This window comes from Oryx dammah, unplaced genomic scaffold, assembly GCF_014754425.2.
Source record: "Oryx dammah isolate SB20612 unplaced genomic scaffold, SCBI_Odam_1.1 HiC_scaffold_3, whole genome shotgun sequence".
Classification (NCBI taxonomy): Eukaryota; Metazoa; Chordata; class Mammalia; order Artiodactyla; family Bovidae; genus Oryx; species Oryx dammah.
This window is the reverse complement of record NW_024070187.1, coordinates 83,485,127-83,512,146: the sequence shown is the minus strand read 5'-3', so window position 1 is coordinate 83,512,146 and position 27,020 is coordinate 83,485,127. Positions and strand designations below refer to the sequence as shown.

Genomic DNA, 27,020 nt, shown 5'->3' with positions numbered 1-27,020 from the left:
CTTCCCCAGGGCATCTTCCAGACTCAGGGATCGAACTCGAGCTTCTTACATATAATCTGCATTGACAGGTGGGTTCTTTACCACTAGCACTATGCAGGAACCCCCAGGAATACAGAGTGATGTCCAAGGAAACAGTAGAGTGGCTCCAGTTATGGCAAGAAAAGCACTGACTTAGAACCTGGGGCCAGAACACAGAGCAGCAGCTTCAGTCTCATAGATGGCAAGGCACTGTAACATCTCAACCAAGGAAAGCAAGGTACAGGAGGCCTTGATGGGGCCTCAAGCTCAGGTTTCACCACAGTGACATTTCCAGCCTCAGGAAAGACACAGCAGCAGGGACTCTTGGCAGTTCTGTCAAATGGAATCAGTGCTGGTGAAGACTGTGGAAGTCCTCAGTAACAAAGGCTGCAGATGCTTACAGAGATGATGCTCTTTGGAATTCTGCTCTCTTTCTTTCCATGGGGAAGATCCTGTTGGAGGGATCCTTAATGCTGCCAAGCTGGTCTGAACTGAAGTATGTTGTTATGTATGTAAAATCTTTCCCATGGTTTTTTACATGGACATCTTCAGTTTTCGCTTTGCCTTCTTCAGGGTTTCTACTCCTTCTTCATTATAATAGAACTTTCCCCAAATAATTTACATTGGTTTTTACTTGTTCATTTATTATTTTTCTTGTTTTTGTGAGGGATACAGTGTTGGGACCTCCTAGCCCTCCGTCTTGAAGATGTCACCTTATTTCAAATTCTATGTCAAGGAGACTGCAAACAAAAATGCCTCTCATTCCTACTGTTTTTACACTAGTCTTATCTCTTACATAACATAGTGAATTTGTTGTACAAGATCCTTGACTTTCAGATGAGTGATAGCACTGGCAAAACAGTACATTAAACACACTGTTATCTGGAAGTGTTCTACACTTTGCCCTTACTGCTTTCCACACCTGCTGACTGTTCATATCATGTATTTACTTCAAATGTAGGAGTTATAATTTAACTTCCAGATTGATTTCTCTTTGGCTATAAGCTTGAGCAATGGCAAAAGGATACAGTTATTTTAAAGAAGTACTGCATATGAACATGATGTCTATGAAATGGCTCTCGCTTCTGCTGCTGCTACAGCTGACTTGTTACTTTAGCTCTGGGAGTTGTGGAAAGGTGCTGGTGTGGCCAGTGGAATATAGTCACTGGATGAATATGAAGATAATTCTGGATGAACTTGTCATGAGGGGTCATGAGGTGACTGTTTTGACATCTTCAGCTTCCATTTTTATTGATCCCAACAAACAATCTGCCATCAAATTTCAGAATTTCTCAGTATCTTTAACTAAAGATGATTTTGAGAATGCTTTGAAGCACTTTGTCAGGAAATGGACAGACCTGACAAATTCCTTTTGGACATTTCCTTTGTTACTGCAAAGCTTATTTGAGGACTATTCTGATCTTACTCTAACGATCTGTAAAGAACTTGTTTCAAACAAGAAACTTATGACAAAACTACATGAATCAAGGTTTGATGTTGTCCTTGCAGATACCGTTGGACCCTGTGGAGAGCTGCTGGCTGAGATACTTAAAGTACCTTTAGTGTACAGTGTCCGCTTCACTCCCGGTTATTCAATTGAAAGGAAGAGTGGGAAACTTCCATACTCACCATCCTACGTGCCTGTTATATTGTCTGAATTAAGTGATCACATGACATTCATGGAGAGGGTCAAAAATATGATATATGTACTTTATTTTGACTTTTACTTCCAGATGTTAAATGAGAAGAAGTGGGACCAGTTTTACAGTGAAGTACTAGGTAAGTCCGGAGAAGGCGATGGCACCCCACTCCAGTACTCTTGCCTGGAAAATCCCATGGATGGAGGAGCCTGGTAGGCTGCAGTCCATGGGGTCGCTAAGAGTCAGACATGACTGAGCGACTTCACTCTCAATTTTCACTTTCATGCATTGGAGAAGGAAATGGCAACCCACTCCAGTGTTCGTGCCTGGAGAATCCCAGAGACGGGGGAGCCTGGTGGGCTGCCGTCTATGGGGTCGCACAGAGTCGGACACGACTGAAGTGACTTAGCAGCAGCAGCAGCAACTAGGTAAGTCAGGCTTTTAGTTGGTGGCATGAAGTCCTAACTTTCCTTGGAATAAAAGTTTGTATAAAGTCACAGAAAGTTGTCTATTATAAGTAAAATGATGAAAAGAAAATATAAAATGTTCCATCAATCTCATAAATAGTATAAGAACATTAAATGATAGGGTAAGATATAATCCTATGGTCCATTAGTAGTACAGGACACTCCAGGAAGTCATAAACCACAAATTGAAACACTTAGAACTTCTCTAAGAATTTGTATATCCATCTTACTAAACTTCTTTTTTAACTTGAAAAAAGTCACTAGAAAACTCATAAAATGTCTTAAGAAATGAAGACACGTAGATTGAAGAGTTACACACATATTTGTAACACAAGCTTCTAGGTAGCATTAATTTTTTTTATTTATGTAGTTCAGTTTTCAGATATTTTATGTTTAAGATATATTATACACATACATATATATTGGCTTTATCAAAGAATAGAAACATTCAAACATCTTTGGCTACATCATTCCAATCTCTTTTCCAAAACTTACATAATATATATATAAATATATATATATATATATATATATATATGGCAATATTCTCTTTTGATCTAAGTCTTGTGTTTTGTTTTTTTTTTTTCCTTCCTTCCAGGAAGACCGACTACATTATTAGAGACAATGGAGAAAGCTGAATTTTGGCTCTTTCGATCCTACTGGGATTTGGAATATCCTTGCCCACTACTACCAAATGTTGAATTTATTGGAGGCCTCCACTGCAAACCTGCCAAACCTCTGCCTAAGGTCACCTACTCTTATCTGTTGTGCTTCTTTAACTTTGCATTTTCAGTAGGAATAATTTTGCATTCTTTATTTATAATGTTTAATATAGTGAGAGTGATGTAGGAAACTAAAGTGACTTCCAATTAGAAACTCATATCCCACACCAATACAAGTATCTGAATTTCAGTAACATTACAGAATAAAAGAGGGATACCTGGGAGATTTTGAGAATATGTCACTTAAATTATGATTTCATCATTTAATGCATAATAAAACATCAGACACTCATTAAAAATAATTATAAAGTGACTGGCATATTCCAGAAGTAAATGATAATATGCAGAGATATGGTAGAGACCCAGTTTCTGCCACTTGACACTTTACCTGGAAAGACAGAATACAAACAAGTAATAAAGCTTGTGTGTTAATTTTTACAATATGGAAAGACCACAATGATAAGGAAACATCTAGCAGCAATCACAGAAATATCTCTGAGTCTTTAATAATTAAGGTGAGATCCAAAGGACATTCAGTAGTAATTGAAGGTATAGCTCCAAAGAATTGATGCTGTTGAACTGTGGTGTTGGAGAAGACTCTTGAGACTCCCTTGGACTGCAAGGAGATCCAACTAATCCATTCTGAAGGAGATCAGTCCTGGGATTTCTTTGGAAGGAATGATGCTGAAGCTGAAACTCCAGTACTTTGGCCACCTCATGCAAAGAGTTGACTCATTGGAAAAGACTCTGATGCTGGGAGGGATTGGGGGCAGGAGGAGAAGGGGAGGACAGAGGATGAGATGGCTGGATGGCATCACTGACTTGATGGACGTGAGTCTGAGTGAACTCTGGGAGTTGGTGATGGACAGGGAGGCCTGGCGTGCTGCAATCCATGGGGTCGGCAAAGAGTTGGACACGACTGAGCGACTGAACTGAACTGAACTGAGGGCAGAAGTGGATACAAAAGGAAAGCAGGTTGAGTAGTAACAATAGTAGCCAAGAAGTCCAAGTTCCCTCAAAAAAGGAAGAAGCTGAGTCAGATGATGCTGAAGAGGTAAGTTGGAGACAGATAATTATGGGGAGTTTGAAGCATCTAGTAAAGGTGTTCAGTAGAACTTTAAAAGAGTCAAGGGAGAGATTTGATCACATTAAAAAAAAAAAAACCTACATAGGATATAGTCACTGGGTTGGACTGCAAAGGAGGAAGAGTATTAAGGGACACCATTTAGCAAGTTGCTATGAAATACAGGAAACAAGGACAGTAACGATATGACCACACTAAGTCATGATAATAGTACCAACCTCATATTGTTCTTGTGGGAAAGAAAACTGTACATATGAAACATCCAAAATGTTCCTGACACAAACTCAGTGGTCTAAAAGAAATATTAAGTATTGTTATTTTGCTGCTATTCAGCTCAGTTCAGTTCAGTCACTCAGTTGTGTCTGACTCTTTGTGACCCCATGAATCGCAGCACGCCAGGCCTCCCTGTCCATCACCATCTCCTGGAGTTCACTCAGACTCACGTCCATCGAGTCAGTGATGCCATCCAGCCATCTCATCCTCGGTCGTCCCCTTCTCCTCCTGCCCCCAATCCCTCCCAGCATCAAAGTCTTTTCCAGTGAGTCAACTCTTTGCATGAGGTGGCCAAAGTACTGGAGCTTCAGCTTTAGCATCATTCCTTCCAAAGAAATCCCAGGGCTGATCTCCTTCAGAATGGACTGGTGGGATCTCCTTGCAGTCCAAGGGACTCTCAAGAGTCTTCTCCAACACCACAGTTCAAAAGCATCAATTCTTTGGCACTCAGCCTTCTTCACAGTCCAACTCTCACATCCATACATGACTACTGGAAAAACCATAGCCTTGACTAGATGGACCTTAGTCGGCAAAGTAATGTCTCTGCTTTTGAATATGCTATCTAGGTTGGTCACAACTTTTCTTCCAAGGAGTAAGCGTCTTTTAATTTTGGAGCCCCAAAAAATAAAGTCTGACACTGTTTCCCCATCTGCTATTACATACTATCAATAGCCCAATGTGTGCCAGCCACCTGGATTTAATTCCTAATTGAATCAAGACTGGTTTCCTAACACATCAAGATTATGCTCTCCAGCAAAATCCTAGAAAGCGGATATCCCATGAAGTGATTTAAAAATAAAGTTTTAAAGTTTTATTAGAAAAAAATTGTTAATAAAAGTAATTTAATAAAATATAATTTAATAACATTTTAAAATTTTAATGTTAAGAATTTATTAAGGTTTCAGCAATTAAATGAGCAAGATGAAAAGGTAGAATTATTTTCTGAGGATTGACTCTGTTCACCTGTGCTCTAGACAAAATGAAAATTATTCTTTGACAACATAAATGTATGCCCTAACAATTTTTGCAGCCAAATACAACATTTCCTTGCCTTCACATCAGCTTTTAAACCAGTCCTCATTTGAAATCCCAGGGTTTTATAGCTTACAGCATAAAAGGAATAACTTCATCTATTAGGCCAAGTGTTTTCTACTTACCCTGACCTTATACAAAAACCTCAGCGAAGCTCTCTTAAGGAGTGTAGGTCTCAACATCATAGCTGCCTGACAGAATGAACACAGTGAAAATGCACACTGCCTATATAGGAATCATAAATTCTGCAGTTATGATAAAGACCAAATAATTTGTGCCACTTGAATCTGAAAACTGCCCAATTATAAAATTTCTTCAATTCATAGGGCTCTATTTCTAATGAAGGAAAGCAAGAATATAATGTTATAAATTAAAATGATTCATTTTAAATTTAGTTAAAACTTAAATAGGAAGCAAATAATCTTCAGCAAACTATTTTGTGATCTCTTAAAAGATCCTTTTGTCTACTCATTATTGGTGGAAAAATTAAACCTGTATCTTTTTCAAAGGGAAAACTCTTTGGATTGCAAATTGTTTGAGTTATCTATGGTAATTTTCTTAGTGTCCAAAGGGTGAAATAAGATTAGTGACAGTTCTTCACTACCTAACCATGTATTTTGAAAGATTTCACCATTCTCATTTCAGGAACATGATAGTGTTAGTACGAAGAGAGGTTGGAAGGAAAGGGAGAATGACAAGGAAAGATGAACAGTAGGATAATGATAATAATCAGTAAATTAGCTGTTGTTATTAAGTTGTAAAACAAGATTTGAATCCAAGTCAATTATTGTGAAGATTTCATTATATTGAAAAACTATTCCTTCAAACAATAATTTTTCTATTAATTATTAGGTTCTCAGAAATTTTCATTACTTTTTAAAGAATTGACTTTTGGCAAAATGCATCAATAGTTTTGATATCAATTCCTCATTGAGTATGTGATTTGAAAAACTTTTCTCCCATTCTGTAGCTTATATTTTCATTTTGTTGATTGTCTCTTTTGCTGTGAAGAAGCTTTCGAGTTTGATATAGTCCTATCATTGATTTTTTCTTCTATCATGATTTTGATGTCATATTCAAAAAAATCATTTTCAAAACCAATATTAAGGAAGCTTCTCTCCACTTTTTTTTTAAAGACTGCTATGCTGTCTAGTCTTATGTGAAGTCTTTAATTCATTTTTGTGAAATGTGTACAATAGGGATTTCCTTTAACTTTTTTGCATGAGCTTAGTTTTCTCAGAAGACAAAGAATAGACTAACATTTCCCAATTAGGTGTTCTTGTCTTCCTTGTCAAATATTGACTATAAATGCAGTTTTAATTCTGGACCCTGCATTCTCTTTCAATGTTCTATTTGTCTATCTTTAGACCAATATCATATTGTCTTAAATATTATAGCTTTGTAGTATAATTTGAAATTGGTAGGAGTGATGCTCTGGCTGGCATTGAGTAGTGTGGATATTTAAACAGTATTATCTCTTATGATCCATGAATACATTATGTTTTTCCATTTATTTGTTTTTTCTGCTATTTCCTCCAACAAAGTCTTATAATTGTGCAGAGTTTTCACTTCATTGGTTAAGTTTATTTCTAGTTATTTTATTATCTTTGATCATATAGTAAATAGCATAATTTTTTAGATGTTTCATTATTAGTATAGAAAAATGCAACTAATTTCTCTATGTTGATTTTTTATACTATAACTTTACTGAATTTGTAGATTAGTTCAGGTTCTTGGTTGAACCTCTGGGATTATACAGAGGTTTTGTACAGAAAAATTATGTCATCCAAAAAAAAAAAGAATGACAATTTTACTTCTTCCTTTCTGATTTGGATACCTTTTATTTTTTTGTTTTGCCTCGTTGCTCTAGCTAGGACTTCTAATACTATGTTGAATGAGTGTGAGAGGCCATCCATGTCTTGTTTCTGATCTTAGAGAAAAAGTTTTCAAATTTTCATTGTTGATCATGTTAGCTTTGAGTTTACCATATACGGTCTTTATTATGTTGAGGTATGTTCCTTCTATACCCAATATACAGGAGGTTTTATCAGGAAAGGATGTTATCTTGTCAAATGTTATTCTCCATCTCTTGAGATAATCAAGTTATTTTACCTTTTATTTTATTAATGCAATGTATTACATCTGTTGATTTGGATGTTGAACCATCTTTGCATCCTATGGATAAATTCTACTTGGTCATGGTATATAATTATTTTAATGTGTTGTTGAATTTGGTTTCCTGATATTTGGATGAGAATTTTTGCATATATATTTACCATGGATATTGGCATATAGTTTTCTTTACTTATAATGTTCTTGTGTATTTGATATCAAGGTGCAATATTGGCCTTGTAGAATGAGTTTAGAAATGTTCCTTCTCTCCTGTTTAATTTTTTAGGAAAAGTTTTTGAAGCAATGATTCTCAGCCCTTGGAGTAAGTACTGAGCATGAGCTTCATGCTATGAGGGGATGTGTCTGAGGGACTGACAGAGATCCCACTTTAGTCTCTATGGAGCTTCATACTCTCAGAATTACTACTTTCCTTTCTTTGGCTTTTTAAACTATATTACAAGTTTACATAGACATATTTGGAGGAGAAATTCGTATTCTCTTCAGAGAATCATAATATTGTTTACAATATGAGGTCCATACTGTTTAAGCAGTCTCTGAAATGTAACTGTGCAACTCCTAAAAGACGACAAGTGAGTCAGGTGGGAGAACTAAAGAGATTCAGGTTGAAAAAGCAAACATGATATTAACTTACTGTCTTTTCTAATGAAAGACTTCATGATAAGTTTCATACAATTTTCATCAACCATATTTGAACTAATGGTACTTACAGTTCTTTGATGTACAGAGATGAAAATCTCCCTTTAATATTATTTTGATTCTGATAATGTTTATACTTAGGTAGAAGAAAAAAAAATCACACATATGCATGTTAAATGTCCCTACCCCAGGGGAGTTTAAGAATCTTTGAGTTCCAACCAGTGGATTCCAAGGGTTCCTGGAACCCAAAATAAGAAAGAACCTTGCAATTTAGAAGCCATTTCTAAAGCCTGGGAAAATTATCTTAGGAGAGAACCCTTTGGGTAGGGGGCATTTTTGGTCATATAGTCTTTCCCCTTGTTGATATAACTTTGCTTGTGGCCTCCAAAGAAGACCTGAGAACAGGCTCAGAAGTCAGTGTGGTCATGGAGATCTCCAAGTTAAAGAGCTTGGACAACAATGCAGTGATGACCATTTCCTTGTGTGTCATGGTGGATGCAGTTCCCTGACCTTGAAGGAATATTTTAGTTTTTTTTTTTTTTTTTAGACTTTAATTGTCACCAGCATCAAATTCCTCCAAAGTTTTCAGAATTCTTTCCTCCAAATTCTGGAATTCACATATTTTTATGGACCAGGACCTATGGACCAGGAAATAAATTTTATTCTAAGTTAAACTAAGATCATTGAGAATTTACAATACATACACAAATAGGGAGGAAAAAAAGAATGTATAACTTGGTTTCCCTGTTGGCTCAGTGGTAAAGAATTTGCCTGCCAATGCAGGGGACACAGTTTCAATCCCTGATCTGGGAAGATTCCCTGGAGAAGAAAATGGCAATCCATTTCAGTATTCTTGACTGGAAAACCCCATGGAGCCTGGCATGCTACTGGCCATGGAGTTGCAAAGAGTCAGACACAACTTAGTGACTCAACAACAGCAACAGAAAATATTAATATTTTATAGAATTTGTCAGTGAAGACTTCTAGTCCTGGTGTTTTCTGTGTTGGGAGATTTTTGATTACTGGTTCAATATCTTTACTCATTATAATTATTCAGATTTTCTAATTCTTCCTGATTCTGTCTTGACTTATTATGTATTTCTAGGACTTTATCTATTCTTTGTGGTATATAATTTGTTGGAATATAATTCTACACAGCAGTATCTTATGACCCTATGTATTTTTGTGATATCAGTTTAATGTCTTCTCTCATTTCTAATTTCATTTATGAGTCTTCTTCTTTCCTTTGTTACTCTAGCTAAAGTTTGTCATTTTTGTTTATCTTTTTGAAAAGACAAAGACAAATACTGTATGATATCCCTTGTACGAGGAGGGCATGAAAACCCACTCCAGTATTCTTGCCTGGAGAATTCCCATGGGCAGCAGAGCCTGGCAGGCTACAGTCCGTGGGGTTGCAAAGAGTCAGACACAACTGAGTGACTAAGCACACACACCCATCCCTTGTTTGAGGAAACTAAAAAAGGTCAGACTTTTAATAAGAGAGAGTGATATAGTAGTGGTTACCAGGGGCTAAGGGCTGGGAGAAATAAAGAGATGCTTTTAACGGTACAAACTTGCATCTCAGAGTAAATAAGTGTTAAAGATATAAGATACAGAACAGTGAATGTAGACAACAATATTATAATCATCAAGCATGCTGAGACTAGATCTTAGTTATTACAATCACAAAAAAAGAAAATATAATTGTGTGACATTATGGAGATGCACACATCATTAAAATGGCAAACCTATTACAATATATAAATGTATCAAATCAATACATTATATGCCTTAAGTTACATAATGCTTTATGTCAAATATATTTTATTCTTTTAAAAAAGTGTATGAATTTTAAACTAAGGATATCCTTACTCAGTAGTATACCTTATTTCATTTTTATAACTTTTTGTATTTTGCATGCTTTTACCATAAGCTTGTGTTGTTTTCATAAAGATGTCAGAGAAGGAGAATAATCAGTCCACATCAGTGATTAATTTTTAAAGAAAGGCTGTATTACAATATGATAGGCATGAATCTTCCAGAGCAGAAAAAAATCAGCTTTGAGTAGTAAGACAATGAGACAAAATACTGAAGACACGTAACTTTAAATACTGCTAAAGTCACTGGAAATATACCTATGACCTGGATGTACCATGTGAGTCAGTCATTCCTGATGCCTCAGTGGTAAAGAATCCACCTGTAATGCAGGAGCCAAAGATGTGTGTTCAGTCGCTGGGTCAGGAAGATTCCCTGGAGGAAGGCATGGCAATCCACTCCAGTATTCTTGCCTGGAGAAGCCCATGGACAGAGGAGACTAGTAGGTTACAGTCCTACAGGGTCACAAAGACTAGGACATGACTGAGGAGACTGAGCATGCACACACCATGGGAGTCATAGGAAAGTTCACTTACCTTCATATTGAGACTAATATCATCAGGGCAAAATTACATCTTTAAAGAATTTTCTACACAATGTAATCTGCAAGGTTAAAGTTTGAGAAAAGATTCCATTTTCTTTTTTCTCTGTTAAAAATAGGTTAAAAATGTTTTATGATCATAAGTAGGGTCAAAAAATATACATTTTATGATGGAAGGGTTGAGTCATTATTCTCCAGAAGAGAAAAATAATAAATTGAAAACAGAAAAAAAGGAAAGAAGTTTAAAAGGTACATACATCATTTTCACTAGCTATTCAGGAAACCTGCTTCTCTGCATTTTTTTTTTTTGTAATAGCGTACAATGAGGAATGTGGAGTTATTCTAATATAGAAGATAAAAAATTTATATTGGAAAGTATAAAGCACTACAAGACAAAATAATTTTGATACATTTCCAAACATACAATTTTTTTAGGAGAGTACATTGAGGAATGTGGATTTATTCTAGTATATTAGTGACAAAATTACTTTGAACTGATGAGGATCTGGGGTCACTCAATAGAATAACTCTAAAACAATTCCAGCAAAGTCAGCTTCACCAGTAGCTTTATTTAGTTTGATGTGAACTACACATTCACAGCAGTTACGCATAGTACATCCTACTGTGACATTAAGAAAGTGTAAACAAACTCAATAAAGTACAGAAATGGTATGGACCTAACATAAGCAGAAGATATTAAGAAGAGGTGGCAAGAATACACAAAAGAACTGTACAAAAAAGATCTTCAAGACCAAGATAATCACGATGGTGTGATCACTCACCTAGAGCCAGACATCCTGGAATGTGAAGTCAAGTGGGCCTTAGAAAGCATCACTACGACAAAGTTAGTGGAGGCGATGAAATTCCAGTTGAGCTATTTCAAATCCTGAAAGATGATGCTGTGAAAGTATTGCAGTCAATATGCCAGCAAATTTGGAAAACTCAGCAGTGGCCACAGGACTGGAAAAGGTCAGTTTTCGTTCCAATTCCAAAGAAAGGCAATGCCAAAGAATGCTCAAACTACCGCACAATTGCACTCATCTCACATGCTAGTAAAATAATGCTCAAAATTCTCCAAGCCAGGCTTCAGCAATACGTGAACCGTGAAATTCCAGATGTTCAAGCTGGTTTTAGAAAAGGCAGAAAAACCAGAGATCAAATTGTCAATATCCTCTGGATCATGGAAAAATCAACAGAGTTCCAGGAAAACATCTATTTCTGCTTTATTAAGTATGCCAAAGCCTTTGACTGTGTGAATCACAATAAACTGTGGAAAATTCTGAAAGAGATGGGAATACCAGACCACCTGACCTGACTCTTGAGAAACCTGTATGCAGGTCAGGAAGCAACAGTTAGAACTGGACATGGAACAACAGACTGGTTCCAGATAGGAAAAGGAGTACGTCAAGGCTGTATATTGTCACCCTGCTTATTTAACTTCTATGCAGAGTACATCATGAGAAACACTGGGCTGGAAGAAGCACAAGCTGGAATCAAGATTGCAGGGAGAAATATCAATAACCTCAGATATGCAGATGACACCACCCTTATGGCAGAAAGTGAAGAACTAAAGAGCCTCTTGATGAAAGCAAAAGAGGCGAGTGAAAAAGTTGGCTTAGAGCTCAACATTCAGAAAATGAAGATCCTGGCATCCGGTCCCATCACTTCATGGGAAATAGATGGGGAAACAGTGGAAACAGTGTCAGATTTTATTTTGGGGGGCTCCAAAATCACTGCAGATGGTGATTGCAGCCATGAAGTTAAAAAACGCTTACTCTTTGGAAGGAAAGTTATGACCAACCTAGACAGCATATTGAAAAGCAGAGACATTGCTTTACCAACAAAGGTCCATCTAGTCAAGGCTATGGTTTTTCCAGTGGTCATGTATGGTTGTGAGAATTGGACTATAAAGAGAGATGAGCACAGAAGAATTGATGCTTTTGAACTGTGGTGTTGGAGAAGACTCTTGAGAGTTCCTTGGATTGCAAGGAGATCCAACCAGTCCATTCTAAAGGAGATCAGTCCTGGGTGTTCTTTGAATGGAATGATGGTAAGGCTGAAGCTTCAATACTTTGGCCACCTGATGCGAAGAGCTGACTCATTTGAAAAGACCCTGATGTTGGGAAAGATTGAGGGCAGGAGGAGAAGGGGACGACAGAGGATGAGATAGTTTGATGGCATCACCAACTCAATGGACATGAGTCTGGGTGGACTCCTGGAGTTGGTGATGGACAGGGAGACCTGGCATGCTGCAGTTCACGGGGTCGCAAAGAGCCAGACACGACTGAGCAACTGAACTGAACTGAAACAAACTCAACAATATGATCACTCAAATATATAAATACACAGATATATCTCTGGGTTCTACATATAGGACTCATAGGACTCTTTCGTACAACATACAAACAGAAATACCAGACTCCTCATTGTCAGTGATTAGTAATTTAGAGAGAGAGTCTGGGAAATATTGGCAAAGTTTAAGGTAAGGTATAAGGATTATAGAGCTGAAAGAATGAGAAAGTCATTAGAATCATCTTTTTCTTAGTACTAATAGTCAGGGAAATAAAATACAAATGATGAAACTAAAATAACTCACCAGAATGTATGGAATAAATAAATGATTTAGTAGGATTATAATAATAAATAAGATAAAGCAAAAAGTGAAACTGAAAGTTGCTCAGTTGTGTCCAATTCTTTCTCTGTGACCCTGTGGACTATACAGTCCATGGAATTCTCCAGGCCAGAATACTGGAGTTGGTTGCCATTTCCTTCTTCAGGGGACCTTCCCAACCGAGGGATCAAACACAGGTCTCCCACATTGCAAGTGGATTTTTTGCCAACTGAGCCACAAGGGAAGCAAATTTTTCCAATAATCTATGTTAGTAATCAATAACTTATTGATGAAGAATCTGAGTGTAGCATTGTTTAATAGTATCTCCTCACTACAGTCTTTCTCTTTCTTTTACACACATACACATTTACACAAATACACATATTAGAAGAAATTAACCTCATATTACATATCTCCTTCCCAAGGATCTCAGGGATAACATCTGTTTAAAAGAGAGCTATTAATGAAAACCCTATGGAGATTCCTCAAAAAATAAAAAATAGAATTACCATCAGTTCAGTTCAGTTCAGTTCAGTCGCTCAGTCGTGTCTGACTCTTTGCAACCCCATGAATCGCAGCATGCCAAGCCTCCCTGTCCATCACCAACTCCCGGAGTTCACTCAGACTCGCATCCATCAAGTCAGTGATGCCATCCAGCCATCTCATCCTCTGTTGTCCCCTTCTTCTCCTGCCCCCAATCCCTCCCAGCATCAAAGTCTTTTCCAATGAGTCAGCTCTTCACATGAGGTGGCCAAAGTACTGGAGCTTCAGCTTTAGCATCATTCCTTCCAAAGAAATCCCAGGACTGATCTCCTTCAGAATGGACTGGTTGGATCTCCTTGCAGTCCAAGGGACTCTCAATAGGTCAACAATTCTCCTTCCGGGGATATATATATAAAATTGAAATTAGTTATGAAATTAGGATGAGATATTTACACACCATGTTCATGAAAGCACTATTCACAAGAGCCAAGAGTTTGAAGAAACCCAAGCATCCATCAACAGATAAAGCAAAAAAAAAAAAAAATGTGGTGTCTGCAAACAATGAAATATTACTCAGCCTTTAAAAGGAAATATGAAACAAGGCAAAACATGGATGAACCTTAGGCTAAGTGAAATAATCCATCACAAAGATACAAATACTGTACAATTCAGTTTTTATGAGATTGCTAGACTCTTAAGTTTGTAGAAACGTAGAGTAGAATGAAGGTCTCCAGGGGCTGGGCAAAGAAGAAATGGTGTTTCTTAATGGACATAGACTTCTAGTTTTGAGATGGAAAATGTCTAGAGATTGGTTCCACAAGACGAATATACTTAACACTACTGAACTATACACTTAGAAATGATGAAGATGGTAAATTTTATCTTATGTATATTTTACCACTTTTTTTTAAAAGTCACTAATAATTCCTAACTATAGTGTTTGTAGCCATCCTTCAGTTAATGTTTGCTATGCTGTTGCTCTTTTGTGATGGAGCAAATGTTTTTTTCACAGGAAATGGAAGAGTTTGTGCAGAGCTCTGGAGAAAATGGTATTGTGGTGTTTACTTTGGGATCAATGGTCACTAACATGACAGAAGAAAGAGCCGACATGATTGCATCAGCTCTTGCCCAGATTCCACAAAAGGTACACACAGTAACTTAATAGTGGACAACTATTTAACAAGTTGGGCTTCTCTGGTGGCTCAGTATAAGAGTATGCCTGTCAATGCAGGAGACTCAGGCTTGATCCTTGGGTTGAGAAGATTGTTTGGATAAGGAGATGGCAAGCCACTCCAGTGGCTTGCCTAGAAAACCCCATGGACAAAGGAGCCCGGTGGGCTACAGTCCATGGGGTCACAAAGCATTGGACACAGCTTAGTGACTGAATGACAGCAGCAACTAATGAGTCTGTTAAACTCTATAAAAAGTCTAATTACAGAAAATTTTTGCAAGAAAGGTAAACTACTATGATAGCTCCAACTTATCTGAGATATTTATAAAAAAAAACAAAATATACATGGCAGATGCTAGAGTGGTATACAGAGTGTTTTTGATTGACAGTAGCTTTGGACTAACATTGTAATCAAGAAGAGATATATTTAAGAGAATCCCAGGGACGGGGGAGCCTGATGGGCTGCCATCTCTGGGGTCACACAGAGTCGGACTCTACTAAAGCGACTTAGCAGCAGCAGCAGCAGCAGTATAAATTTTGGTATTATAATAGTGTTATAGGCGGGAAAAGAAATCTCAGATTCTGTTATGTAGTTTACTCCTTTACCTTGAAGGGCTCCTGAGGACACAATATGTATATACATGTGTTCTCAGAGGTTAAATTTTAACAATAGGCATAATACCGACTCTTTGCAAACCTGTGGACTGTAGCCAGACTCCTCTGTCCATGGGATTTTCCAGGCAAGAATAATGGAATGGGTTACCATTTCCTTCTTGAGGGGATCTTCTCAACCCACAGATCAAACCCAGGTCTCCCACACTGCAGGCAGACTCTTTACCATCTGAGCCACCAGGGAAGCCCAATAATCAAATAATGTTAAGCAATATTGACAAAAATCTGAAATGTGCCATGCAATTTCTACCTGCCAGGAAATCCCAACCCCTTTACTTCTCCTAAATGTTGAAACAGCCTTCTTCAGTGTCCTTTTCTGGTTGCTACACAGAGAAAGGATGGTCAGGGAACCGCAAACTGCTGCCAGATATCCATATAGCCACAGTGATTCAGAGAAAGAGAAACATCAGCCACCTTGGTTGACTGGGTCCTGCCAAAATCTGAGGCAGCAAGAGCAAAGAGAAAGGGTGAAGGTGAGGTCCTGCCCTTTGGATGAACCTGGTGCATTGTAAAGTCTGGTCCTTAATGGACTCTGCTTCTATTACTATTCTGAATTGAAGAAAGAAAAGAGGCTGTAAGAAGGAGTCAAGCATGAGAAAGACTGGCATGGAAAAGGATCAGCTGCCTCCTTTTCCATAAAAAATAGTAGTAACTTATTTTCTAATGTATAAAATACACCAAGGGTCTTTGGATGTTTGTGAACTACTTTTTTAGTTTACTATCTGATATTGTAGTATTCTCCTAGCCACACATGCTAATTTTTCACTGGAAATCTACTTTATGTTCAGATAGCAAATAAAAGTTAAACAACTAAAGATTATAATCCAGTTTATGAAGATTGCTTGGTACTAATTTAGTACCACAGTTTTTGAACTTTACCAACAGCTGTTTTGTAGATACATGTTGATGTATGGCAAAACCAATACAGTATTGTAAAGTAATTAACCTCCAATTAAAATAAATAAATTTATATTTTAAAATAAAAATAAAAACCTCTGAGTATAGAAAAAAAAAGTTTTACAAACTGCTGACAGACTCTTCTTTTCTAAATTTAAAGAATTTCCTAACCTAGAAAAGTGGTAATACACTGGATTCATGTCAAAAATTGCTAATAGACACTTTTCTTGGAAGTAGTGTTTAACAGTTTGTAATCTAAAAGAAGCTATCTTCCTAAACAGCATTAATTAACTTGCTATTAATAAATTACTAAATAGGCAGAAATATTAATTGTCATAAGTGGCTGGTTGAATGTATTCCTTTTTGTAAACCAAAAGAGATAAAACTCTAGTAAAAATAACTTAAGCTATCTGAGTAAGTGTATATAAGTAAAGTCCCTACTATGAATCCAAAAGGAATCAGTAAGAGACAATTAAATTTTAAAGTAAGAGCTAGTGTATGACATAAACAAAATAAATGTATCTTATTAATAACTTGCCACTTTTTTAATAGAATGGATACCACATAGCAATTTCTTAAATATATAAATTTGCTATTCAAGATCTCATTTCTCTATGGCATCATGTGTAAGATGTCATTAGTGCATACCATACCTGGTTGAATAAGTTCATAAAATGTGGGTCTTCCTATTGATGGCAGTGTATTGCTACTGCTGCTGCTGCTAAGTCACTTCAGTCGTGTCCGACTCTGTGCGACCCCAGAGACAGCAGCCCACCAGGCTCCCCCATCCCTGGGATTCTCCAGGCAAGAACACTGGAGTGGGTTGCCATTTCCTTCTCCAATGCATGAAAGTGGAAAGTGAAAGTGAAAGTGAAGTGGCTCAGTCGTGTCCAACTCTTAGCGATCCCATGGACTGCAGACTACCAGGCTCCTCAACCCATGAGATTTTCCAGGCAAGAGTACTGGAGTGGGGTGCCATTGCCTTCTCCGGCAGTGTATTAGTAGATATCATTACTTAAGAGCTCATGTCCTTGTTTCCTTAACTGTCATCAGTTCAGTTCAGTTCAGCTCAGTCACTCAGTTGTGTCTGACTCTTTGCGACCCCATGGACTGCAGCACACCAGGCTTCCCTATCTATCACCAACTCCCAGAGGCTACTCAAAGTCCATTGGTCAGTGATGCCATCCAACAATCTCATCCTCTGTCGTCCTCTTCTCCTCCTGCCTTCAATCTTTCCCAGCATCAGGGTCTTTTAGCTTCAGCTGAATGTCATATGGAATATGACAAAGTGTCATATGGAAGACATTTAACTAGATGTCTTCAATCTCTTTAGAATTCTATCCCTGTAAATTTGAAGTTCAACTTACAGAATATTTTCTTTACTTTAACAGGTTCTATGGAGACACGATGGCAAGAAACCAGACACCTTAGGACCCAATACTCGGCTGTATAAGTGGATTCCCCAGAATGACCTTCTTGGTGAGACTTGGTAGAGCAATTGAAAGCATGGGTAACAGCTGAGCAGAGTGATTGTACTTCAACAGGAAACAAACTTACCGAGCATTTATTATTGAAACATTCAAAAAGAAAACTTTACTCCTTTATTTTTATTTCCAGCTCTAGGTGAAAATAGAAAATATAGCAACTGTCACTTTATTAAACATAGTGATGTCCCTTATAGTTAGAATCAAAATGTCTTATTTTAGCTGTAATCATTTCTAGCCATGAACTTTTAAATAACTTCATGGATTATTGTTCTGTCTTTGAATTCTCTATCTTTTCCCCCTGTAGGGATATTTTAAGTTCCACTAAAAAAAAAAAAAAAGTTCCACTGAAAGATACCGGCTCCTCTTTTATTACCAATGACCCTTCATTTTCTGTAGGAAAAATTCTGCAATCATTTCCTTGAGGCAATTACACATTTTATGGTAATGTAGCTTTTCCTTCCTCTGGTTCCAGAACAACTCCCATTACCCTTCCTGTGGCCTTGTCACCCTTTCTATCGGACTGAATGACTTTATTGTTTCTTTAAGAGAATATATTTCTGACATGCCCTCCTCTGGTATTTTTTTTCATCCGCTTTATTTTACACAGACTATTCTTTCAAGCTATTCACCTGCCAATCTTGAATTCATTTATGACATTCAAAAGGTAAAGTACTTCTTTCATGAAGTCTTCACTTACCTCTCCAGCAGACTTTGTGGATTCTTGCACTGAGTTCCAAAAGCAATTTAAATGCAGTTTCCTGTGTGTAATCAAGGGTTATATTAAAACAAACAAACAAACAAACAAACATTGTTTTCTTTCAGTGTCTTCTAATGCCCTTATCTCATTTTTAAGACTTTTAATTAATAATTTTACTGAAATTCACACAATCCTAGGTCATCCAAAAACCAAGGCCTTTATAACTCATGGTGGAACCAACGGCATTTATGAGGCCATCTACCACGGGGTCCCTATGGTGGGCCTTCCTTTGTTTGCTGAGCAACCTGATAACATCAACCGAGTGAAGGCCAAGGGAGCAGCTGTCAGATTGGACTTGGAAACAATGTCAAAAACAGATTTTCTCAATGCACTGAAGCAAGTCATTAACAATCCTTCGTGAGTATATATATATATATATATACACACACGTATATGTTTTACTACATATTATTTCTAGAGGCATTCTCATAGGAAGACACAAGAGGCAGCAAGGAGTCTTCAGTAAAAACAATGAGGAGTAAGATTTGCTCAATGCTTTGAAAATAGTCATTAGTAACCTATTGGGTCACATTATGTGTTTTCAGTGGATTTAGAGGAAAGATCTGTCAGAGGCTTAAGGATGGTGAAGAGATTTTGAAAGAGCTCCTCATTAGAATGAGAAGAATCCCTCAGCGGTAACAAGCATTAAGAGGAAGCACTGAGAACAAAGTTAAAGTAGGAAACTATGATCTCTTTAAGCACTCAACTGCACACTTACGACTTTCCTTCAGCATATGAATTCCTCAAATGTTTTAGACTCTTCTTGTGCTGCTGCTGCTGTCGCTTCAGTTGTGTCCGACTCTGTGCGACCCCATAGACGGCAGCCCACCAGGCTCCCCTGTCCCTGGGATTCTCCAGGCAAGAACACTGGAGTGGGTTGCCATTTCCTTCTCCAATGCATGAAAGTAAAAGTGAAGTCGTTCAGTCCTGTCCTACTCTTCTCGACCCCATGGACTGCAGCCCACCAGGCTCCTCCACCCATGGGATCCTCCAGGCAAGAGTACTGGAGTGGGGTGCCATTGCCTTCTCCATTAGACTCTTCTAAAATGGTCTAATTTTAGTAAATCACCATGACATGATCCATCTCAAATTCTCATTACATTGAGCACTATTCAAATTTTCTGTGCTAATATTTTTTCCATAAAAGATGAAAGATAAACATCTAGAACTATCTAATTAACTCTCTAATTACAACTATTTTGAAACTATTTATTTTTTACCACCAGGGCCACCTGTGAAGCCCAAATGTAGGTACATTCTTAGTTCTTTAGGTTGTTTTTGTCTCGTTTTGAAGAACTGTAAAATCGAAAAGTAATTGACTTTGAAAAGACATGTTGGGATATTCCTATGTAAAAACCAAATTTTCTGAAACCAGAAACATTTTGTTTTCAAATTGTTTCATAGTTTAACTTGAATAATATTATTACTACTAATATCACAAATATGATGTATGTATTTCCCCCCTTTTGTTTCATGATGACTTTGGAGAAAAACATTTTGAGACTATATTGGTAATAATAGGACAATGGACATTTGTGCTTTAAAAACAGTGTTATTTAATTTTAATTTCAGCACAAATATTACACTAAATGACTGCCATAAGAATATTTTCTTTCTTTTTAAAATAAATATCTGTTTCAGTAGGCAGTTTTATGTAAAAGTAACTCTGTCTAGTATCTTTGTGTATTTTTTAATTTTAAATAATGTAAAGCTAGCATCAACAAACAAAGATAATGTACTGCTTGATATATATTGACTATTTATGATATGGTACACATTGTACTAAGTCCATTATACATATTAAGTAGCTTCATTATAAACTTTCCCTACTCTATTAAAAGTATTTCTGAACTACTACCCTCTTCTCAAATACCTAATGCTCCCCCTGAGTTTTTTACAGAAGAGGGAGAGAAGTTACCTCCATTGTTACCACACTGTTATTTAAAGTTCATGCCTCATATTGCTTTATTCCTCCTTCCTTGTCTGTTAGTCCATCATCATTTCAACAGTAAAAACAAATAAAACTCGAAAGCCTGAAGGTGAAATGTTTGGCACACTCTGTATTCTAAAATAACTAGCGGGGAAAACAACAAAAATATTAGGAAAAATTTACTGAGTCTACTGTATACTAATAATAAATCTAAGGATCAATATATTATTCCTCCAAATACTCAGATAGTGTACTATTGCTATTCATTCCATTTAACAATGAAAAACTGAGAAAGGGAGTTTAAAAAGCAGGCAGCAAGGTAAGTGTCAGAGTCAGAATTCAAACGAAGGCAATTCACTTCCACACTTTAACCACTGCTTCACTAATACAAGGTCGACACCAACTCCTGGCCAGTGCTGTCTAGCCATGTCTCTGAAGCTCATGATGTATTTACTTTCTATTTCTGGATTATGATAGTGTTTCAAAGCTTCTCTGCCAGATCTCTTAACAATTCCTTACTGGATAGCTCAAGTCATGTATTTCTTTTATTTTCACCTTCACAATTTAACTTATTCCATTCTCAACCTACAGATGCTTCTCTCTTGTCTTTTTTCTTCATAGCTTGAAATCCTATGCATTCAACAAATTCTAGCCCATAAGCTCCTGTGCGTGTGTTCAGTTGCTTAGTCATATCCAGGTCTTTGCAACCCCATGGACTGTAGCCTGCCAGGATTCTCTGTCCATGAAATTCTCCACCAACAATACTGGAGTGGGTTGTGATTTCCTGCTCCAGGCCAATGAGCTTAGATCTCTATAATTATCTCTTAGAAAAACAATCAATTGTCCCTCCACTCTATGTGGCACTCATTTCCTCTCTCTGCATGGAAATTTCCCATATTTAACTTTTCTAGTTCATTCTATAAATTGATGTCTCTTTGATTTTCCTTCAGGTATAAACGGAATGCTATGTGGTTATCAACCATTCAACGTGATCAGCCTATAAAGCCCCTGGACCGAGCAGTCTTCTGGATCGAATTTGTCATGCGCCACAAAGGAGCCAGGTACCTGCGACCTGCCTCCCACAAGCTCACCTGGTTCCAGTACCACTCTCTGGATGTGATCGGGTTCCTGCTGGCCTGTGTGGCAGCTGCTGTATTTGTCATCACAAAATGTTTTCTGTTCTGTTGCCGAAAGTTTGTTGAAACAGGAATGAAGAGGAAAAGGGAATAACTGTATTTGGGTCACAAAGCAAGAATGCCCCATAGGTGGAATTCTTCCAGCTTATTTCAACAGGAAGGAGTTATGAAAAGGCTCCTATCTTCCTGTGACAAAATGGCTTTTCACAGTTCAGCACCTCCTTTCAAAATTTGTTTACAAGGAATGTTTTAATGGTTTAAGATTTAGAAAAATGTCATACCGAGATGAAACTGATGAAAATTATATAAAAGTAAATGGGCAAATATTGAAATTTATTATTTTAAATCAGAAGTTTTACTAAAAAATCATTGAATATGTTACAACAGTGTTTCACATGGTATGCATACACACCTCTGACTGACATAATCAGATAACAATGGGCAGAATACAAAAATGACATAAAGTTTATGGAAAATCTATGAATCAAATGACAGCAATCTGAAGTCACTTTTGTAAACTGCACATAGGAAAGCAGTTTATAATCAAGGTGGTCCAGGTAAGGAAATGGGTCTTATTGACCAAGAGGACCACCATTTAAGTCATATAACAAACATTCATCAGTCTAAGGCATAATTTATTCAAATTATTTAAAAATAAATTGATGCTTAGGGAACGATAGGAAAAATGTACCATAGAATTTTCCATACTGCCTCTCAACATAATTACGATGGTTTAAAAAGATAGAATTACTATGGTACCATAGTAGATAATATTATTAAATCACACATATAGTTCTAAATAATTTTCCACAAATCTATCCTGCAACACTTGTAACAAAAAAAAAGGGTTTGTCATTATTGTACAGTGAGAATTACTCCAAATCCCCAACAAAAAGTCAAACAGTCCAAAATAAAAATAGATGAAGATGAATAAGAAAGTCACAGAAGTGAAATGGCCAATGACATATAAAAAGGGACAAAGGTCACTGGTGCTTTGGGAAATGGAAATTAAGTCACTTATGTCTCTGGATATGTTTCAGTATCTCCTAGTTTATAGTCTATGGGAACTTGAGTAGAATTTGTGTCCTAAGGTTGTGTAAAAAAATGCATAAATCTTAATATGTTGAATTGATTCATGATGCTTTTCAGGTCTACTATATTCTTTACTTCTCTATAGATGCATTCTATTAATTTCTGAGAGTTTGATATTGAAATTCTAACTAAAAATCTTATCTACCTAAAAATTGTAATATACAGGGAACTATATGTAACTGCATTTTCCAAGTCTTCTATAAATGTATTATCATATTTTCATAATTTAAAATTTGTTTAAAGCAAATTATTTTCCAAAAATAATTTTCAAAACAAATAATATGGGAGAACTATTTTTCTGTATGTATAATGTGGAGATACCCTTTGAAAATAAAATTTAAATGTACTGTTTAACACTGCAACTCTACATCTTGGTTATCTGTCATACAGAAAGACTTGCATGTGTTCATGCATGCTAAGTCACTTCAGTTGTGTCTGACTTCCTGCCACCCCATGGACTGTAGCCTGCCAGGCTCTTTTGTCCATGGATTCTCCAGACAAGAATACTGCAGTGGGTTGCCATGCGCTCCTCCAGGGGATTTTCCAAACCCACATCTTTTATGTTTCCTGCATTGGTATGTGGGTTCATAATTATATACTGAATTCCCACTAGCACTTAAATTGCTATCAGTTTATGAACACACTAACTTACAACATAAGTATGCATTATACAGCCATGAGAGAAAACAGATGGATTATGGACAATATTGTTGAATACTATCCATGTCACATTACTAAGTAAATAACAAGTTGCAAAAATTACAAAAAATAAGCATGACATTCTTCTTTGGACATAAAATTAAACATATGTAAATATACATAAATTTGTGTACCACAGAGAAAATGATCTTAAAGAATACACTGAATTTCCAATGAAGAGAATTTAAATTTTAGTTCTAAATATTTTTCAATGGTTCCTAACTGTGCATTTATTGTTTTTGTAGATTTATTGGGGGATAAAAGTGTTGGGACCCTCTTAACACTCCAACTTGCTGATGTCACTTTATTTCTGATTCTGTGTCAAAGGGGCTGCAGTCACAAGACCTCTCACTTGCTATTATTTTTACACTTTTTATCCCTTACAAGATATAGTTGACATTCTGTGCAAGGACATCAATATTTAAATGTGTTCAGTTCAGTTCAGTCGCTCAGTCAAGTCCGACTCTTTGCAACCCCATGAATTGCAGCACGCCAGGCCTCCCTGTCCATCACCATCTCCCGGAGTTCACTCAGACTCACATCCATCGAGTCTGTGATACCATCCAGCCATCTCATCCTCGGTCGTCCCCTTCTTCTCCTGCCCGCAATCCCACCCTTTTCCAATGAGTCAACTCTCTTCGAAGGAGGTGGCCAAAGTACTGGAGTTTCAGCTTTAGCATCATTCCTTCCAAAGAAATCCCCGGGCTGATCTTCAGAATGGACTGGTTGGATCCCCTTGCAGTCCAAGGGACTCTCAAGAGTCTTCTCCAACACCACAGGTCAAAAGCATCAATTCTTTGGTGCTCAGCCTTCTTCACAGTCCAACTCTCACATCCATCCATACATGACCACAGGAAAAACCATAGCCTTGACTAGACGGACCTTAGTCGGCAAAGTAATGTCTCTGCTTTTGAATATGCTATCTAGGTTGGTCATAACTTTTCTTCCAAGGAATGAGTGTCTTTTAATTTCATGGCTGCAGTCACCATCTGCAGTGATTTTGGAGCCCCCCAAAATAAAGTCTGCCACTGTTTCCACTGTTTCCCCATCTATTTCCCATGAAGTGATGGGACCAGATGCCATGATCTTCGTTTTCTGAATGCTGAGCTTTAAGCCAACTTTTTCACTCTCCTCTTTCACTTTCATCAAGAGGCTTTTTAGTTCCTCTTCACTTTCTGCCATAAGGGTGGTGTCATCTACATATGTGAGGTTATTGATATTTCTCCCGGCAATCTTGATTCCAGCTTGTGTTTCTTCCAAATAGAGGAAAAGAACAGAATGGGAAAGACTAGAGATCTCTTCAAGAAAATTAGAGATACCAAGGGAACATTTCATGCAAAGATGAGCTCGATAAAGGACAGAAATGGTATGGACCTAACAGAAGCAGAAGATATTAAGAAGAAGTAAGACAAGAATACACAGAAGAACTGTACAAAAAAGATCTTCACGACCCAGATAACCATGATGGTGTGATCACTCATCTAGAGCCAGACAGCTTGGAATGTGAAGTCAAGTGGGCCTTAGAAAGCATCACTATGAACAAAGCTAGTGGAGGTGATGGAATTCCAGTTGAGCTATTTCAAATCCTGAAAGATGATGCTGTGAAAGTGCTGCACTCAATATGCCAGCAAATTTGGAAAACTCAGCAGTGGCCACAGGACTGGAAAAGGTTAGTTTTCATTCCAATCCCAAAGAAAGGCAATGCCAAAGAATGCTTAAACTACCGCACAATTGCACTCATCTCACATGCTAGTAAAATAATGCTCAAAATTCTCCAAGCCAGGCTTCAACAATATGTGAACCGTGAACTTTCTGATGTTCAAGCTGGTTTTAGAAAAGGCAGAGGAACCAGAGATCAAATTGCCAACATCTGCTGGATCATTGTAAAAGCAAGAGAGTTCCAGGAAAACATCTATTTCTGCTTTATTGACTATGCCAAAGCCTTTGACTGTGTGGATCACAGTAAACTGTGGAAAACTCTGAGAGATGGGAATACCAGACCACCTGACCTGGGTCTTGAGAAATCTGTATGCAGGTCAGGAAGCAACAGTTAGAACTAGACATGGAACAACAGACTGGTTCCAAATAGGAAAAGGAGTGAGTCAAGGCTGTATATTGTCACCCTGCTTATTTAACTTATATTTAAATGTGTGATGATTGACAAATCAATATTAAACACACTGTATAATCTGGAAGTGTCCTACACTCTGCCCTTTCAATTGCTTTCCACATATGCTATTTATATATTTACTTGAGGTGGAGCTGTTATAATTTAACTTCCTGACTGATTTCTCTTTGGATATAAGCATCAGTTTGGATCAGTCACTCAGTTGTGTCCAACACTTTGCGACCCCATGAACTATACCCTGTCCATCACCAACTTCCAGAGTTTACTCAAACTCATCTCCATTGACTCGGTGATGACATCCAACCTTAACGTACTCCTTTACCTATTTGGAACCAGTCTGTTGTTCCATGTCTAGTTCTAACTGTTGCTTCTTGACCTGAATACAGATTTCTCAAGAGGCAAGTAAGGTGGAGTGATATTCCTATTTCTTTCAGAATTTCCCACAGTTTATTGTGATCCACACAGTTAAAGGCTTTGCCATAGTCAATAAAGCAGAAATAGATGTTTTTCTGGAACTCTCTTGCTTTTTGATGATCCAGAGGATGTTGGCAATTTGAATTCTGTTTCCTCGGCCTTTTCTGAAACCATCTTGAACATCTAGTTCACAGTTCACCTACTGTTAAAGCCTGGCTTGGAGAATTTTGAGCATTATTTTACTAGCGTGTGAGATGAGTGCAATTGCATGATAGTTTGAGCATTCTTTGGCATTGCCTTTCTTTGGAATTGGAATGAAAACTGACCTTTTCCAGTCCTGTGGCCACTGCTGAGTTTTCCAAATTTGCTGGCATATTGAGTGCAGCACTTTCACAGCATCATCTTTCAGGATTTGAAATAGCTCAACTGGAATTCCATCACCTCCACTAGCTTTGTTCATAGTGATGCTTCCTAAGGCCCACTTGACTTCATATTCCAGGATGTCTGGCACTAGTGAGTGATCTCACCATCGTGATTATCTGGGTCCTGAAGATCTTTTCTGTATATATCTTCTGTGTTTTCTTGCCAACTCTTCTTAATATCTTCTGCTTCTGTTAGGTCAATACCATTTCTGTCCTTTATTGAGCCCATCTTTGCATGAAATATTCCCTTGGCATCTCTAATTTTCTTGAAGAGATCTCTAGTCTTCCCATTCTATTGTTTTTCTCTATTTCTTTGCACTGATCACTAAGGAAGTCTTTCTTATCTCTCCTTGCTATTCCTTAGAACTCTGCATTCAAATGGGTATATCTTCCTTTTCTCCTTTGCTTTTTGCTTCTTTTCTTTTCACAGCTATTTGTAAGGCCTCCTCAGACAACCATTTTGCTTTTTGGATTTTTTTTCTTTCTTAAGGATGGTCTTGATCCCTGTCTCCTGTACAATGTCACAAACCTCCATCCATAGTTCATCAGGCACTCTGTCTATCAGATCTAGTCCCTTAAATCTATTTCTCACTTCTGCAGCATAATCACAAGGGATTTGATTTAGATCATACCTGAATGGTCTAGAGGTTTTCCCTACTTTCTTCAATTGAAGTCTGAATTTGGCAATAAGGAGTTCATG

General features: G+C 37.3%; 1 protein-coding gene across 2 annotated transcripts; it reads left to right on the top strand.

Annotated features, from left to right (window-relative positions):
- The first annotated feature begins 1,070 nt into the window (after positions 1 to 1,070).
- LOC120862191 (UDP-glucuronosyltransferase 2B31-like) lies at positions 1,071 to 23,019 on the top strand. 2 transcript variants are annotated; one of them, XM_040238314.1, is made up of 7 exons: positions 1,071 to 1,235; positions 1,752 to 1,797; positions 2,724 to 2,872; positions 14,528 to 14,659; positions 17,647 to 17,734; positions 18,637 to 18,856; positions 21,380 to 23,019. In XM_040238314.1, exons 1-7 carry the CDS (start codon positions 1,071 to 1,073, stop codon positions 21,657 to 21,659), a joined length of 1,080 nt encoding a protein of 359 aa, XP_040094248.1. In that variant the 3' UTR covers positions 21,660 to 23,019. The 2 variants fall into 2 exon arrangements, with proteins under 2 accessions (XP_040094248.1, XP_040094247.1); XM_040238313.1 differs by having other exon boundaries at positions 1,071 to 1,797.
- The last annotated feature ends 4,001 nt before the right edge of the window (positions 23,020 to 27,020 follow it).